The sequence below is a fragment of the Pteronotus mesoamericanus genome, unplaced genomic scaffold (genome assembly GCF_021234165.1).
Source record: "Pteronotus mesoamericanus isolate MK-2021 breed Mesoamerican mustached bat unplaced genomic scaffold, CSHL_Meso_final contig_27, whole genome shotgun sequence".
NCBI classification, from domain to species: domain Eukaryota; kingdom Metazoa; phylum Chordata; class Mammalia; order Chiroptera; family Mormoopidae; genus Pteronotus; species Pteronotus mesoamericanus.
Genome location: NW_026555115.1, coordinates 8140098 through 8159106, shown reverse-complemented (window position 1 = coordinate 8159106; position 19009 = coordinate 8140098). Strand labels below are relative to the sequence as shown.

At 36.1% G+C, this 19009-nt stretch overlaps 1 protein-coding gene across 1 annotated transcript in view; it reads right to left on the bottom strand.

Annotated features, from left to right (window-relative positions):
• Nucleotides 1–220: 220 nt before the first annotated feature.
• EPB41L5 (erythrocyte membrane protein band 4.1 like 5) overlaps nt 221–19009 on the bottom strand; it is a 146125-nt gene continuing 127336 nt past the window's right edge. Inside the window, exons 21-25 of the mRNA XM_054575009.1 lie at nt 17329–17419; nt 16209–16283; nt 11226–11267; nt 10749–10876; nt 221–337 (exon numbers count right to left, since the gene is read on the bottom strand). Of these exons, the coding sequence (XP_054430984.1) occupies nt 271–337; nt 10749–10876; nt 11226–11267; nt 16209–16283; nt 17329–17419 (403 nt within the window). The 3' untranslated portion in view covers nt 221–270. The remainder of the gene's footprint in view (nt 338–10748; nt 10877–11225; nt 11268–16208; nt 16284–17328; nt 17420–19009) is intronic.

The window sequence follows — 19009 nt, the reverse complement described above, 5'->3', positions numbered from 1 at the left end:
ATAAAATTAAAGCAAAAGACCAGATATCCTCATTTGGGAAAATATGCAGTGTAATTAAACACTTCCAGTTAGACCAAAAAAAAAAAAAAAAAAAAAAAGGAAAAAAAGTAGCTTTCTTTTATGGAACTGAAGTAAAATCTAGGCATTTTTTTTACCGGACAAATGAAAAGGTAAGCTCCTGAATCCGATGCATTCAGCAGAAATTGATTTCAGGAAAAACTGTGGGAGGGAACTAAACATTCCAGTTACAGGTGAGAAGGAGGCAACCCCTTAGAGCTCAGTTGTCAGTAAACACTTCTGCTTCAGGATGGGTTCTTCAGCCAAAGTTGGAGCAGAGCTGAAAGAAAGAGAATGACTTATTCAATTAAACCATCTGAGATGGAAACATGCATTTCTCCCCAACTGCCACATACAACATGTTGAGAGTAAATTACAAACCTAAATGACTATGTTGTAATACCTAATTTAGCAGTGAGTTATTGCACAGAAGGGAATTATCTAGATAACTGATGCATATTTCATCTTGAAATGAAATTTAAAGATATCAATTTTAAAACATACCAAACAGAAACTTAACCAGTTCTTAATGAGTCAGAGTTATTATTACAAGTATCAAGAACAGCACTGTGGTGAGCATGACAGCAGCCTGCTCAGGAAATACCAAGTGGGCTGTTCTGTGCTTCTTTACAGTCTCAGATGGCTGTGTCTAAGTTCCAATACCAGTTAACACCTTTTGTTAGAGCTATGTGAAAAATGAAAGTATATGGGCTTTGCAAGAGGGCCCAAGAGTCTCTGCTGTAAGTGAAGAGAATGAATTTAGGTGCAAGGATGTAACAAAAAAACTTAATATCCAAATATGTTACAAAGGACATAGAGTTGACCCTCGAACACTGCAGAAGTTAGAGGTGCCAACCCCCATGCAATTGAAAATCTGCATATAACTACTGACTCCCCAAAAACTTCACTATAGTCCCTCAATATCCATGGGGGATTGGTTCCAGGACCCCCATGGATACCAAAATCTGCAGATGCTAAGTCCCTTATATAAAATACTACAGAACAATGCATACAGTTGGCACTATGCATCTGTGGATTCTCAACTGCACATGGAAAATACTGTTTACCATCTGTAATTGGTTGAATCTATGGATGTGAAACTCAGGGATATGGTGGACTGACAATACATTTATTTTTTAAATCTACATATAAGTAGACCAGTGGAATTCAAACCCACGTTGTTCAAGGATCAATTGTTATTTAAAATATCAAAAGGAAACAGCAGTCAGTTAGATCACTCTCTATTCCTACTACAGAGAGAGACAAACACTTTCAACTCTAGTTTTTTTTCCCCCTGGTATTTTTCCTTCACTTTTCTGTATCTCTGGTTCTCTAAGTGTGGTTCCTGGAATCTGTTATAAATGCAGATTCTTAGATACCCCCCTAGATATTCTGAATCAAAGTTTGAGTGAGGGTGGAGCCTAGTAACCTGTGTTATAATAAGTCCTCCATGTAATCCTCATGCACAACTAGCAAAAGTCCTAACTGTTCTAAGAGACATGTTTTGACAACGATTTCCTACTAGAAATTATAAAAGCTTAACATCCTTACACCCCACTCACCAGCCCCACAATCCTTCATTCTTAATCTTTTCAACAGTTTATGAAAATTTTTGATCATGTTAACATTCAAGGTGGCAGTGGCCTGTTTCTGGATCTATGTCATCTTCCTTCTTGGATAATCACTTTGTTCTGATGGAACACGTACTCTAATAAATAGCTTCCTGAGGAAGATCACATGAGAAGTATATATTTTATAGAGAAACTTTATATCTATTCATCCTCATCTCACGCTTCATTGATCGTTTGGATATAAAACTGTAGGTGAAAAATGATTTTCCTCCAGAATTCTGAAAGCATTGCTCCATTATCTTCTACCCTTCAGTTAAGTCTGCTGTCTTTCCGATTTCCAATACTTTATATGTACTCTTTCCCACCCCCAGAAGATTTATATCCTGTCTTAACTTTGATATTCTGAAGTTTTATGATGTCGCTTGGTCTGTTTTCATTCTCTGTGTTCGGTACTCAATAAGCCTGTTTAATCTAAAAACTCAAGTACTCCTGTTACAGGAAATCTTGATTCCTTCCTTTGACAGTTTTCTCCCTTTCATTCACTCTGTTCTTCCTTTCATATCTCCAATGACTCATACATTGGATTTCCTAGACCAATCTTTCAATTTTCTTTTCTCTCCTAGTTTTCATTTATTTGTTCTATTTTTAGGAAGATTTCCTCAATCTTATTTTCCATGTATTCTTTGGATTTTATTTTTAACATGGTTAATAATTTCTAAGAATACTTTGGTTTCTTTTTCTTTTAAATTTTGTGTTATTGTTGCATAGATGCAGTATCTTTTCCCTCACAATACTATCATTTTGCAAAGTTTTTATTTCCTCTTCCTTTCTTTTTCATTCAGTTTACCTGCTTTGGTCTTTCCTCAAATATCTGATAATCTTTGGCTCCTGTCACATTTCAGAAGGAAGCAATGGGATGCTATTTGGAAACTACTGACAGGGGCAAAACTGATAAACCAATGGGATTCCAGGTAGAGGTATTAGGCAGATTTCATGGCAATTCCATCAGGTGATCCACAAATAACCTTGTGGGCCTTTTTTCTTTGGTTGGTTGTTTCTCTAGAAGATATTCCTCTTAAATTCTCATCTGAGACATTTATACTTAGCCAAAGACACTCTGGAAGCTGAAGAAAGAAGGAAGGTTGAATGTCTCACCTTTCAGTGTGTGAACTTTGAGTTAACCTTCCTGTTTTCAGTTTGGGGCCTTACTCTAAAAAGAAACACCTAAATTCAGAGCCTCTCTGGCCCAGTACCTCCAGAGGGAAATCTCCAGAATCACATTGGCACGGGTGGTAGGTTGGGGAGGGGAGTGTTTAAATGGGTATAAATACTTTTAACCAATCCTCATTCTCAGTCCTACTTTACACCCTTATCTTCACAAATATCTGGTACCCCCAATTCCTGAGCCTATCCAGGGTTCTGCAATGTGAGTTGGCTTGTTTTTTATTTTTCTCAGTTTCCACTCCCTCCCCTTTTCATGTTTAGATTTCAGCTATATTAAAAGGAAATGGAAACTGCTAAATTGGTTACTACTTATTCATCATTTATCTACTTCCAAAATTTTTTGAGGTCTCTAAGTTGTTGTTGTCTCCTCTCCTGTTCTTTGTCCTTGTGGTTTTATAACTTTAAATTAAATTTTACACAGAGAACATCCAAAGTAAATCTCAATTTGTAGAGATGCAACCCAATCATCATTAAAAAAAAAACATTTTATTGATTATAACATATATATATTGAAGTACACAAATCATAACTTTACAGCTTGATGGCTTTTTTTGCAACTGGAACACATCTTTGTAGTTAATCAGCACACAGATCAAGAAACAGAAAATTTCTTACACTCCAAAAGCCCCTTTTGGGCTCCTTTCCAGTCACTAACCACCTCAGGGATAACCATTATTTTGATTTCTAAGAATTGTGCCTCTTTTCAAACTTTGCTTATATTGTGGTGTTTGGAAACTACAGATATGGGCAAAACTGATAAACCAATGGGCTTCTGATGATATGCTGATACTCAATGACCCTCACCTCCTGGAATTCACTCTTATGTAATCTCCTCCCCTTAAGCATGGGCAGTACCTGTGATTTGCTTTCATCAATAGACTCTAGCAAAAGTAATAGGATGTCACTTCTGTGATTAGATTATACAAGACTGACTTCCAGCTTGCTAGCAGATACTACTGCCTCCTTGGTTTGCTAGCTTTGGTAAAGTAGGCAATTATTGTGGAGAAGTCTATGTGGAAAGGGCTGAGGGTAGCCTCTGGCCACTAACCAGCTAAAAACAGAGGCCTTCAGTTTAATAGCTCTTCAGGAACTGAATTCTGCCAACAACCATGACCAGAGACCCTTCTCCAGTGGAGCCTTCAGATGAGGACCTATCCCTGGCCACCACACTGACTGTAGCCTATAAGAAATTCTGATACAGAGTACCCAGAAACATTGTGTTCAGACTCCTAACCACAGGAAATGAGATTATAAATGTATGTTGTTTTAAGCTGTCAAATATGTGTTACATTGGTATACAACAATGAATAACTAATATAATAAATATGTTTATGCAATTCACCTGTATCGCTGTATTGCAGGTGTAGTTAATTTTCACTGTTCTAGTCTAGTGATTATCTAGTTGACTGCTAATGGGCTTTCAGAAAGTTTTCAACTTGGACTATTATGAATACAGCCGCTATAAACATTCTTGTATTGAATACATGGCTTTCCATGGACATATATTTGTATTTCTATGAGGCATGTATATAAGAAGAGAATCACTGATTCACTGGGTACATGTGGCTTTAGTAAATACTGCCAAACCTGTTTCCAACAGGGTTATTCCAACCTACAGAGTTCCAGCTATCTCTCATCTTCACCAACTCTTGGTACTATGTGTCTTCTTTACACTTTAGTCATTCTGGTACTATGTAGTATTATCACATGGTGTTTTGAATGTATATTCTCAATGACTAGTCAAGTAGTACACTGTCTTGTATGCTTGTTGATCATCTAGATATCCTCTTGTGAATTGTCTATTCAGTTCTTTTTCCAATTTTTCTATTGAGCTGTCTTATTTCTTTTGATTTATAAGAGCTCTTTATATATAGTAGATATGAGTCCTTCATAAGGGGGGAAAGGAAAGGGGGAAGAGACAGAAGGAGAGAGGGACAGAGAGACAGAGTCAGAAACAAAGAGCGAGGAAGGGAAGGAGGGAGGAAGGGAGTATAGATGATCTCTTCCACACTGTGGCTTCCCTTTCCGAGCTCTTGAAATTCTATCTATTGATGAACAGAAGTTCTTGATATAATCCAAGTTAAAAATTTTTTTCCCATATAATTAAAGATTTTTGTGACCTGTTTAAAAAATCTTTGCCTCTATTCAAGGCCACAAAGATGTTCACTTACGTTTTCTTCTAAAAGTTTTATTACTTGATGTTTCATATTTAGGTCTCCAATCCATTTAGCATGGATTTTTGTATATGGTATGAGGTTGGGTCAAGATTTTTTTCCAAATTTGAAAACACTTATTTGTAAAGATATATGTACCTCTATGTTCAGTGCAGCATTATTTAAAATAACCAAGACCTGAAACAACCTAGGAGTCCTTTGACTGATAATTAGATAAAGAAGATGGGGTACATATATACAATAGGATACCACTAAGCCATAAAAAGATGGAATATTGCCTTTTGAGATAACATGAATAGATCTGAGAGTATCATGCTATGGGAAATAAGTCAGACAGAAAAAGACATGAACCACATAATTTCATTCATATGTGGGATATAAAACAAAAAGCAAAGAATGAACTTAAAAAATAAACAAGATAACAGAATGACGGTTACCAGAGGAGAATGAGGATGAGGGGTGGGGGTGTAGAGAGAAGGGATTGGATAAAGGAGGTCAAATATACAGCTTATTTGGTGATGAACAGAGAGACTAGACTTTGAGGAGTAAGCACATGATGGAGTATTATAAAGTTATACACCTGAAACTTACCTAAGGTTATTAACCAATATTACTCCAATAAATTTAATTAAAATTAAAAAAAATTTTCCCACATGGTTCTTTAATTTGTCTAACTGATTTAATGAAAGACCCTTCTTTCCCCATACACTGAACCATCACTTTTTCATAAACCAGGTAATCGTATATGTGTGCATCTGTTTCTGGACTGTATTCTGTTCCACTGATTTACTTATTAATACTTGTCTCTTTTTGACTTACAATGACATATAAAATTATGTTATTTTTAAACATACTACTTGTTACTTTTATGTTTTTTATTCCATGTCTAATTTGCTTTGGGAAGGAGTAGAGATAAGACCTTATTCATCCATAATTTTCAAATTGGAAGGCCTTAAGAACTAGTATTTTATTGCACAGACACTACACAAACACTCAGTTACAAAGTGTTATCACCTGGTCCTCTGTACATAATCTCTATTTTTACAGTGACAATTACTAGACATGCAAATGTTTATTAAAATAACCTATTAAATTACTCACATTAATTACCTCTAATAGTATTTCCTCTCTAATTAGAAAAGCATGTACTTCAGTTAACCCACATTTTCAACATCAGGAGGACATGGAAAATACCAGACATAATTGTGAAAAAATCTAAGGTGGAAAAAAGGCAATTTTAACTCTTTTGTAAAATGAGCACAGCTTTGGTCCTATCAATTAAATGTTGAAGAACTACATGATAAACAAAAGCTCAAGTCCAATTTTTCTTTATTTTTAAATGTTTAATAACATTTATTATTCAAGTTAACCATAAGAGTCTATGCAGCAATCCCCTAAAGACAGAAGGATCGAGAATCAAGATGGCAGAGGAGTGAGTGGAAGTTGCACTGACCTCCTTCCAGGACCAACCTGTAATTACAACTAAATTGTGGAGAAATCACCTGGAACAAACTGAACAATAGCAAGAGAGGAGTCTTGTAACCTCGGAGACAGAAGAATCGGGTTTAATGCCATCTAACTGGTAAGGAGCACAGTACAGACCTGAGAAAGCAGGCAGGGTGCCCACGGGCAGCAGCACCGGAAGGATATTGAACAGCCAATTGGATCCCTCTGAGAAGAGCGGGGTCTAAACCAAAAGCGGGGATCTCTAGCCTACAGCACCAGAGCCCAAAAAGTACACAAAAAACAGCCAGCTGCGAAAAGTGGCAGGATTGCTCTCTGCCAAAAACAGGTGGCTGGAGACACAAAGAACCGTTTAAAGGGCCAACGTATGAATTTTTATTTGCAGCCACTTACCCTGGTCTCTGGCAAAGGCGGGGGCACAGTGGGCTAGAGTCCCCTGAGGAGACACTGGGGAAGGATGCTTTGGGGAGAGAACTGAGAGAGTAACCGGTGGGATGTTGGCGCTGACTTATTCCCCATACAGCAGCAGCCATCTTGCTCAGGGAGAGACCACTCCCCCTGAGTGGCAGCAGTGTCAGAGGACCCAATAGCCCCACCCCCAGGTGGGATTCCACCCCACCCTATGCTATCTAAGTGGCCTGCTGAGTGCAGAGTGGCAGCCACAGATAGTAGATCCCTGGCTAAAAGGGGCGCAGAGTGGTCTGAAGACACTTGAGGAGAGACTGGGGACGGCGGCTTTGGGGAGACAAGGGAGAGAGTGGCTGGCAGTATTCCGGTGCTGATTCCTCTCCCATACGGCAGCAGCGTGAGTGGACCCAATAACTCCGCCCCCAGGAGGTGCTCTGCCCCGCCCTGAGCTGTCTAAGGTGGCCTGCTGAGTGCCGAGTGATTAGATTAACAGCTGAAGGAGACAGCCACAAACAGGAGATAAATGGAAATCTCAAACAGATTGTCTAAGGTCAGACAGGGATGACATCATCAGAGGCAGATCCAGAAAGTAAAAACAGTGGTCTCCAACCATAGAAGTTCACACCACAAAGTCAGGAAATCAAGAAAGATCAACTTAAGAAGCAGAGCAAAAAAGAAGAGTCTCACAAATATTCGGAAAACAAAGAAATACCCTCCAGTTGAAGGGAAAGGAGGAATCCCCACAAAGAGAACTAAATGAACTAAATGAAATAGAGGCAAGTCAACTATTAGATACTGAGTTCCAAACAACGGTTCTAAGGAAGCTCATGAGCTCAGTGAGCTCAGAGAGAATTGCAAAGGATTACAGGGAAACTATCAGGAACTTACTGCAAACTATATGAGCATGAAAAAAGACATAGAAACTATCAATAAGAGACAAGAAGAAATGAAGAATACAATTTCTGAATTGAAGAACACAGTAGAAGGAATCAAAAGCAGGCTAGATGAAGCCAAGGATCAAATCAGTGAGCTGGAGGACAAGGTAGAAAAAAACTCCCAGAAAGAGCAAGAAAGGGAAAAAAGACTAAAAAAGAATGAAGAGGCATGTAGGGAAATGCAAGACAACCTGAAACGTAATAATATCTGTATATTAGGGATATCAGAAGGAGAAGAAGATGAGGAAGGAATAGAGAACCTGTTAGAAAAAGTAATGATGGAAAACTTCCCTAGTTTGAGGAGAGAAAATGTCACACAAGTTGAGGAAGGACAGAGGATCCCATTGAAGAGGAACCCAATGAGGTCCACTACAAGACACATCATCATTAAAATGGCAAATATCAACAACAAACAGAGAATCCTAAAGGCAGCAAGGGAGAAACAGGTAGTAACATGTAAGGGAGCCCTGATACAGCAAGCAGCTGACTTCTCAACAGAAACACTACAAACCAGAAGAGAATGACTAGAAATACTTCAAGTAATGAAAAGCAAAGGCGTACAACCAACATTGTTCTACCCAGTAAGGCCCTCAATTAAAATGGAAGGCAAAATAAGGAGTTTCCCAGACAAAAGAAAGCTAAAAGAATACACCTCTACCAAACTGGTGCTGCAAAATATGCTAAAAGGACTGCTTTAAGAAGAAAAAGAGTCTATGAATACCCAGTTCCTTTCTCAGTTGCTAATACTTCATATTACCAATATTTTTTAATATGTTAATCTGATTGTGACAATGATGTGTTATTTTAATTGTTCCTTTATTATTTGTTGAAACTAAACCTGTTTTTGTATATTTCTTGCCTAATTCTGTTGTTTTTAAAAAAGCTATAAATGACTTTTTGGTATACTTTAATCCATTTTTTGATTATATGTTTGTAGAATTTTTTCCCTAAAGAAAAAAAAAAACAAAACAAACCATTAACCTTTTTTTAGATGTGTTGCAAATAATTTCCTTTCTATTACTTGTCCTTTAACTATTTTTATATGTATATTATTGTACAGTCTTAAATGTTTAATATAGTTATATTGTCAACATTTTACTTTATAGCTTCTGAGTTTGTATATTTTACTTCAGGGTAAGAAAAATATTATTTTGTATTTTCTCCTAAAGCTCCTTAGATTCTACATATTGATTTTTAACTCCCCTGAATATTTCTTGTATAATGTGTGAAATAGGGCTCTATGTTTTATTTCAAGTAATAGTGGTCCATGCACCTTATTTGTTGAATAGCCTTATTTTACCCTTTGATTTGAAATATCAGCTTAATCATATATTCATTTTTAGACAGATATATACTTTTTTTAGAATGTTCATTATATTTCATTCATCTACTTAATTATTTCTGTGCTGGTGTCATGTTGGTTTAATTGCTGAGACTTTATAATGATTTTAAATTTTTAATATTTTATAATTAACTTTGACATTAAAAAATAAAATCAATCTACATTCAAGAAAGAAAGAAAGAAAGAAAGAAGGAAAGAAAGAAAGAGAGGGAGGTGGATCTCCTACCTTTTGCAACAACATGGATGGAACTGGAGAATATTAAGCTAAGTGAAATAATCCAGTTGATGAAAGACAGATACCATTTGATCTCACCTATAAGTGGACTCTATTCAACTAAATAAACTAATGAACAAAGTAAACCACAGGCATGGAAACATGGAGCAGACTGAAAGTGATCAGAAGGGATGGGGAAAGGGGACAATGGTGGAAAGAAAGGAAAGGGACTAGACAAAGAACATGTATGAATGACCCATGGACATGGACAACAGTGTGGGGATTGACTGTGGGAGCAGGAGTGGGAGTGGGATGGGTGGAGGGGGGTAAAGGGGGAAAAATGGAGACAACTGTAATAGAATAAACATGATTTATAAATTAAAAAAAGAAAATTATGATTGCCTTAAAATACTTGACTTGTTTCTATCTTTACTAATAGCAAAAGGAGTAGCAGGATTTTAATTGAGATTTAATAAGTTTTAAAATAAAAAAAATTAGTCATCAAAATGCCTTATTTAGGTACTTTGCCCATTTTTAATTGGACTGCATTTTTGGGGGGGCGGTTTTCGGTGTTGAATTGTATAAGTTCTTTATAAATTTTGGATATTAACCCCTTAAAAATAAATAAAATATTAGAGTTTTTACATTAAAAAAAGGATGAAAATCTGTGGTATATTTAATGGTTTGTCTTTTTTATATGATAAATTACACTTTAAGATTTTTTAAATTGTATAATTTACATAGAAGTATATAGCATGTTATATATATGTTCTCTATAACCAAGTTGAAGAAACAGATATTATTAGTGCCAGAAACACCATACCAAGCACCCACTTCCCTACTGTATACATCTCTTGATTCAGCCCTTCTCCCAACAACCATCCTGTCCAAAACACAATGATAGCTTTTGTGATAATCACTGAGTCCAATTTTTCTTTGCGGCACATGTTATGTTGAGAGTGCAGTAGATTTCAGTAAAGCCTATCTCAGAGCCCCACTTTGGGGATCTCCTACCTCACCCTTAGCTGTGCCTCTTCACCTTATTGACAGATAATTGGTAAAGCATGAAAGGAAAGGACAAATCAATTTAAAAATAAATATAAATTCTAAAAAATAAAACATATTTTTATCTAACAAAGACTTCATTAAAAAACCATAATAAAGTCTAATTCATAATTTTGTAGAAAATTGTTACTGACAAGAAAAAAGAAAACAACTATTCTAATAATAGAGAAAAGATTTATCTGGTTTCAATTAAGTTGAATTAAAGAAGAATTGATATTATTTCATTAAATATATTTCATTCTATTTTTCCTACTAACAGATGCCTAAAAATTGCAATTGAGAAAATTTTCTCACCTGGTCACAGCATCCACCAAGAATGGTGCTGGGGGAGAGATCAGCGAGATTACATCTCCATTTCCATGTCCCTCACTCCCCACCAAGGATGGTCCATTTCCTGTGAGCCCATCAGAAAGGACACCACTCTGCTGAGGGAGACATACAACATGTGTGAGTGGAGGTGACACTACTTACCCAAGGGTCAGCATTTCAGCTCTGTCATCCTTCCCTAATGAGTATGGTAGTAAGAAAGATGATTTTGATGATCATGACTGTTTTGGTTTGTTTGTGTTTAATCATCCTTCTCTTGAGATTTTTGTCATCATTTGTAAGCATTTACAAACAGAAAAGTTACATCACTAGTTTGAAGTCATTAAATCAGTTAACAGAATTTTGATAACAACCCTTGTTTTTAAAGAAATACAAGAGCCTGGTAATTCTTTAGGCCTCACTCTGAAAGGGTAACCAATAGAAAAATTACAAATATCAACTTACTGGCACAATCCAACGGGGTGTGAACTTGGATGTTGAAGGTACCTAAAATAAATTTTATATATATATTTATTTTTAGGGAACATTGACTTATTTTCATAATTACACTCATCATGCTTTTTCCTACTATGAAATGCATTGGAGGGGGCAATTCTTTTTTTTAAATAATGTAAAAATATTTATTTATTTTATTGATTATGCTATTACAGTTGTCCCATTTTTTTTGCTCCCCTTTATTTCCCTCTGCCCTGCACCCTCTCTCCTACCAGCATTCCCACCTCGCCTTATTCATGTCCATGGTTCATACATGTAAGTTCTCCGGCTTTTCCATTTCCTATACTATTCTTAATCTTACCCTGCCTATTTTGTACCTACCATTTATTCTCTGTACGTTTTCCCCCATTCTCCTCCTCACTCTCCCCTCCGATAATCCTCCATGTGATCTCCATTTCTGTGGTTCTGTTCCTGTTCTGTTGCTTGCTTAGTTTTTGTTTCTTTAGGTTCAGTTGTTGATAGTTGTGAGTTTGTTGCCATTTTACTGTTCATAGTTTTTAATCTTCTTTTCTTAGATAAGTCCCTTTAACATTTCATATAATAAGGGCTTGGTGATGATGATGAACTCCTTTAACTTGACCTTATCTGGGAAGCACTTTATCTGCCCTTCCATTCTAAATGATAGCTTTGCTGGATAGAGTCATCTTGGATGTAGGTCCTTGCCTTTCACGACTTTGCATACTTCTTTCCAGCCCCTTCTTGCCTGAAAAGTTTCTTTTGAGAAATCAGCTGACAGTCTTATGGGAATTCCTTTGTAGGTAACTGTCTCCTTTTCCCTCGCTGCTTTTAAGATTCTCTCCTTATCTTTAATCTTGGGTAATGGGTAATGTAATTATGATGTGCCTTTGCGTGTGCTTCCTTGGGTCCAACTTCTTTTGGACTCTCTGTGTTTCCTGGACTTCCTGGAAGTCTCTTTCTTTTGCCATATTGGGGAAGTTCTCCTTCATTATATTTTCAAATAAATTTTCAGTTTTCTTGCTCTTCCTCTTCTTCTGACACCCCTGTGATTTGGATGTTGGAACATTTAAAGTAGTCCCAGAGGTTCCTAAGCCTCTCCTCATTTTTTTGAATTCTTGTTTCTTTATTCTGTTCTGATTGAATGTGTATCTCTTTCTTCTGCTCCCAATTGTTGATTTGAGTCCTGGTTTCCTTCCCTTCACTGTTGGTTCCCTGTATATTTTTCTTTACTTTACTTTGCATAGCCTTCACTTTTGCTTCCATTTTGTGACCATACTCAACCAATTCAGTGAGCATCCAGATTACCGGATGTGCGCATCTGATAGGTTGGTTATCTCTTCATTGCTTAGTTCTATTTTTGGAGTTTTGATCTGTTCTTCTATTTGGGCCGTATTTCTTTGTCTCAGCGTGCCTATTATGTTGTAAGGGACAGAGCCTTAAGTATTTACCAGGATAGGGCAACCCGGGTCACTGTGTTGTGGCTCTGTATGTAGGGGAGGAGTCCAAGAGGGAACAATGGCACTTGCTGGGCTCTCAGCCACCTTTCAGTCACTTCGCCCACTACCCACAAGCAAATTGGGCCCTTCTTGTGCTGATTCCCAGGTGGGTGGGTTTGTGTATGTTCTAGGACCCTTTGGGTCTCTCCAACAGACTTCCCTGTGAGGTTGCAAGTTTCTCCTGATGCTGCACCCCACGCAAGTGTTTACAGCCAGAAATTTTGAAGCTTTCTTTTCCTGCACCGGAACCGTGGGTTCTGTGGTCTGTCTCTCTCCCCAGTTGTTCCTCCCAGTTTATTTGCATGCAAAAGTGGGACTACCTGGTCCTCCAGCCACCGCCTCGCCACGCGTCCTCTCTGCCCCAGCTGCCCACCTCTACCCCTTCTACCAGTCTGGATGAATGTTTCTTCTTTAACTCCTTGGTTGTCAGACTTCCATACAGTTCATTTTTCTGGCAGTTCTGGTTATTTTTTGTTTTTAAATTTGTTGTCCTCCTTTTGGTTGTGCAAGGAGGCAACGTGTATCTACCTATACCTCCATCTCCATCTTGGTCAGCAGTGGATGGGGCAGTTCTTAATGGCATCTTTGAGCTGATATGAACTTCTTAATCCAAGATTTTTTCTTACAACACAGATACCTTACCTCACCACTTAAAAACCTGTTATAATTTTGATACTCTCTTTAGTCTAAAAATTTACTACTCCAAGAATGCTACTACTACTTTCAGTTCATTTAATAGGACTTTCCCACACCCCAGCACTAGTTTAACATTTCATTTTTTGAAATTTTAGTTAATTAGAAATCATAGCCTTCTTGGTAAGATTCTGAACAATGGACTGTTACAAATAAAAATGAACAACACAAAAACATACACAGGATAAAAACACCTGTTTACATGCAGGTCATTCTTTAATTATTAAGTATGTGTGTAGGTAATAGCAATAACACTCATATTGCTTCTGCTTCACAGGGCCTTTTTAAGATTCATTTTAACATTTAATTTTCTAGATATTACTTTTAGATCTAGATTATAAGCTAATAAACTCCCCTATTTTATGGAAACTCAGACTAGCCCTTGCACTGATAGCCTTAGAGTCTGATAAAAATTAATATAAATCCAGGTTTTAATAAGTTAGGTAACCATTAGAAGAATAAAATTACAAAGTATGATTTTCCCACCAATATTAAGAAAATGGACTTTTACCATAGGAAATAAAAGAGAGAGAGAGAAAAGAAACTAAGTAAACAAAAAATCATTCTGGCAGAAACAGATCCTGTAATTACCATGCTTAAACATAAGTGGATTAAACTCAATCATAGGATAGAGACTCTCAGATAATATTTTCAAGATCCAGCAAAATATTGTCCACAAAAGGTCCATTTAAAACCAACAGATACAGAAAGATTGAAAATAAAAGGATAGAAAATTACTAGGCAATACAAACTTAAAAGAAAGCTAGGGTGTCAATTTTACACCAATCAAAAGGGAAATTAAGAGAGAAAAAAGGGGCAAAGAGGATCCTTTAGAGTGCTCAAAGGAACTTAAGAAAGTATAATTATCAACAACATATATGCATCTCACAGCCTGTCTTCAAAATATGCAAAACAAAAATTAACATCTAGCAACGTGTGAGAAATGGATTAATCAATAATTATAGACAGACACTAAACATACCCTAGAAGTTGAATGAATATTCAAGAGCATCTGCAGATTACTAATAAAAGAATTCAGCAAGTTTGCTAGACACAAAACCAACTTATTAATTCAATAGTAAAAATTAAATATCACAATATCAGTAAAAGGATTTTACCTAACAAAGAATACAGAAATTGTATGGAGAACATTTAGCAACTCAAATAAAGATGAGAAATATATATATAAAGTTATATATATAAAAAAATATATGTTTTGTTAAAACATATGTTCTTATGTTTAAAAATAAAGTTAAACATATATTTTTATATATATATAAAGTTAATGAAAAGGAAAAGGTACTTTAGAATGCAAGTTTTCTTCAAAATAATCTATAAATTTAATACACACTCCATTAAAGTACAGGCGCAGGCATATTTGGGGAAAATCTGACATACTGATGCTAAAATTTGTAAGTAAAGATATAGTAAATATTAGAACAGATTACAAAGCCAGAAAAATAAAAACACAATAGTCCTACAGTAGAAAAAGAGAGGGCTAGCAACAGTGTGAATGAATCTGTTGGATAAAGATGATTCACATCCCAGGCAGGATGAAGACAGATGGCACAAGATTTCATCACACTCAGAATGGCATGTAATTTAAAACTAATAAATTATTTATTTCTGGAATTTTCCATTTAATATTTTTGGACTATGCTTGTGGGTAAACGAAACTGCAGATAAGAGGGGGTCTACTGTATACAAATATTGAATTATCAGATTGTATCCCTGAAATATATATAATCTTGTATACCAATTTTATCCCAGTAAAAAAACTAAACAACAACAACAGAAAGAGATAATGAAACAGAACAGAAAGATTAGTAACAAACCAAATGGGAAAGGACGAATTATTTAGCAGATAATATTCAGAAAACTGGCTTTTTATAAGGACAAAATATATAGTTGGGTTATATCAAAATGACAATTGACATCCTTTTCCCCCAACACTCAACCTGCTCAAATGGGTTAAAATCCTAAATGTGAAAGATATAGTAAAATTATAGCTATAGAAAAAAACAGAAAATTTCTCAGGCTCTACCCCATACTTACCAAATCAGAAACTTTGAGGGTGAAATCTAGCAATCTGTGTTTTAATCACTGTATTTTAATCACCTACAGGCGATTCTGCTACATACCCAAGTTTGAGAACTAATGATCTAAGCAAGCATCCAGCACCATAAAAAGTACCATCTTTACTTTCAAGCCTTTGGAATGATATCTAGTTCCTACAGCAATTCCTGTCATATCTCTCATAAGACACTAAATGAGTTATCTGTATATCTTTCATCCAACTAGGTTTTAAGTTTCAGGGGGAAAGAAATTATTGTATTATGGTCATAGTACTTAACACGGCATTTCCAATACTGTAACAATGATCAGTATGTTCAATTCTACAGATTCTTATGCTCCCAGCTTTCTATTTTTTAAAAAATTAAACATGTCCTTACTGTCTTAACTCTTTTTTTATTTTATTTATTTTTTAAATTAATTTATTTTCCAAATTGAAGCTGGTTTGTCACCACACGTTTCCTCTGCTATTTATAGTATGGTACTGAATTACAAATAGGATGATAGTAGTGATACACTATACAGTGACACACAAATTCAAACTAGTAGAATTTTATAGCACAGAAAAGGCAATGCTAAACAGTTACTGAAATATGAGCTCTTATTAAATGAGAAGTTTTACTAAATTGTAAAAAACGCAAAAATTGGAATCTAGCAGCAACATTTTCAAAACAGAAATTCCTTTCCATTTGCTATTTTAAAGCATATTTACCTGTGGTATGACTGTGTGGTCAATTAGGTTCTCAGTTAGAGATAAAAGCAAAGCATCCAATTCATCTGCAGCATCCTATGGAGACCAAAAAAAAATATATATATATATATATTTGTTAAATGAACCACTAATCAATCATCAGACTAATTTTTCCACTTACTTTCAATGTATAATTCTGACCTAGGCTTAATTGAGTTAAACTTTAAATAAACAGAGACATTCAAGAATCATGGTTATTAGTGAACCATGTTTCATTCTATTTTAATTTCCAAAGCCTAGCATGATGTCTAGTATATATTATATATGCAACAAATCTTTGAACTAAATGTCTTTCTCTGTTGCAAAAAATCTCAGGTTCCATATAACATTTTCCATGATCAGTCAAAGATGTCAATATATCTTTTTATAATTTTAATTAGCATAAAGGAAGCTCCTGGTTGTCTCTCTTTTTTTTAACCCAAAAGTCTGAAAAATTATACATGTAAATGTTAACTAGACTATTTTTGGGTAGTGAAAAGAATATATGTAATTTCTAATTTTTTCTTTTTTGAAATATTTGGTAAATTTCTACAATAAATGTCCTTATGCAATAAAAAAAGCATACTGATAAATCATTTACAAGAATAATTTTTCACTTAACTTGCAAATTAAAACATTCACTGGGCAATGAACAATGTTCTATGATGTTTGAACTGGTGAGGGTGTAGCAAGAGCATGGGGAAGGGAGGAGCTGTGGTGAGTTGGTTATAGTGCAACACAATGACAGGTTGCTGTTATTTCAGAAAGTTTATTTTTAAATAAATAATTAGTGCCTACTATGTGCCATGTATAGTTTGAGACACTAGGGAAGCACTGCCAGCACCCAAAAAACAAAAACTGAAACAAAGGCCACCTAAAACCGAAAATACCAATAAATAACACAAGAACTGGAGAAAAATCCCTGGCATCCTATTGTGAGGAGTTGGACAATAGGACTCTCCCTAGAGAATTTAGTGTCAATGCTTTTCTCATAACTTAAGTTCTGGTGTGAATCAGAAATCACCAGATGTCCATGGTTATACTATAGGATTCAATTTAGTATGGTCTTTGGGGAAGCCTTAAAAAACAGAAGTATTGTTACCTTTAGAATAGAACCATTTCCTGCAGGTGTGGTGTGCACTGGAGCAAGAGAATCTTCAGGGAGGGGCACAATATTCTCATTTAATACAGAACTGGGAATAAAATATAAATTCATATTATGGAGGACCTATATGGATATAGGCAGTATTTTCAAAGAAAGGACTTGGGAAAGTAGTAAAACAAATTCATGTGGGAAAATAAGAAATTACAATTTGTGAGGAGCATGACAGCAGTTAAGGTCATACTCATATGCTTTTGTGAAACCCTTTCCCAGCCACCACACAACAGTTTCAAATCCAGGTCAGACTCACTCACAGATTGATCAAAGTGTGGGCTACTCTCCCTCCTAAATCTCACTGAAAGGACAGGAAAGATTTATCTTGAAAAGAAGGGCAGTTACACAAAAAAGACAGATCAACGGATTGGTTTTTAAAAGTTGTTATCAAAGACACGGATGAGAAAGTTCAGTGGAACAGAAATTATACAGAATACCTGAGATATGGGAGAACTGTCAGGAAACCCTAAGGAGAGGGCCCCCATTTAAGGACACAGGCTGGAGAGCTCCTCTAAGAAAGAAGCAACACCTAGAATGCTCCAGTATTACAACAGGACCAGCCAGGTGAGAGGATGCTAGAGAATATGTTACCTGTAGGCCCAGCTGTAATGACAAGGGGGTCTAACCCCAGATAAAAACACTAATATGAGCAGTCTTACAGACAGATTAAATGCCAGGGAGAAAAAGTGGAAATGTACAGCCAAAGGTCATCATCCACAAAGATAACACCTCCGGTAGGAAATCCCAGTCCTCTCCAATATCACTGAAAAGTGTGCAAACAGGAGCACTCCTGTCCAATCCTACGAAGAGACTGAGAAAAACAAGAGGTAAATCCTAGATTGGAAAAGTCAGACATAATTAGTGAAGTGAACTCTAGGACGGTTGCATCTACAACACTGAGGCAAAAAGAGGCAAAGAGATAAAAAGAAAGAAGGAACAGTTATGAGAAACAGAGAAGATATTTCAACTAAGATATTTCAACTAATTTCAAAAAGATAATGGCTTATGATTTTCCAGAACTGAAAAAGACACAGGTCTTCAGATTGAAAGACCACCTTGAATACTAACAAGAATTTAAAAAATAAACCTATTCTTAGGTATACAGTAATGAAAATTCAGAGCCCCAAGAATAAGCAGTAAAACTTAAAAGTTACCAGAGAAAAAACTAACTTTGTGCTTCAGAAAGAAGAAACAGTGCAGACAAAAGGAGTTGATATAAGAAACAGTGAGCATTAAAAGTCAAGTATGTTTTACAATGAATTCTCCCAACTCTTGAACAAAAGATCATTTCTGTGTAGTTTACACTGTTGCCAAACATGGAAAGAGGCAAATGAAAAAAGCTTCTGCATCCATTCTGCTCAGGATGTGTCAGGATCCAGCAATTCCACTCCTAGGTATACACCTTAAATAATCCTCAGGACAGCCCTGGCCAGTGCGGCTCAGTTGGTTGGCCCAGCATCATCCAGGAAGTGAAAGGTAGCAGATTCGATTCCCTGTCAAGGCACATACCTAGGTTGTGGGTTCAATCTCTGGTCTGGGTGCATACAATCCCCAGTCCAGGCGTGTACAGGAGGCAGCCAATTGATGCTTCTCTCTTGCACTGATGCTTCTCTCTCTAAAAGCAATT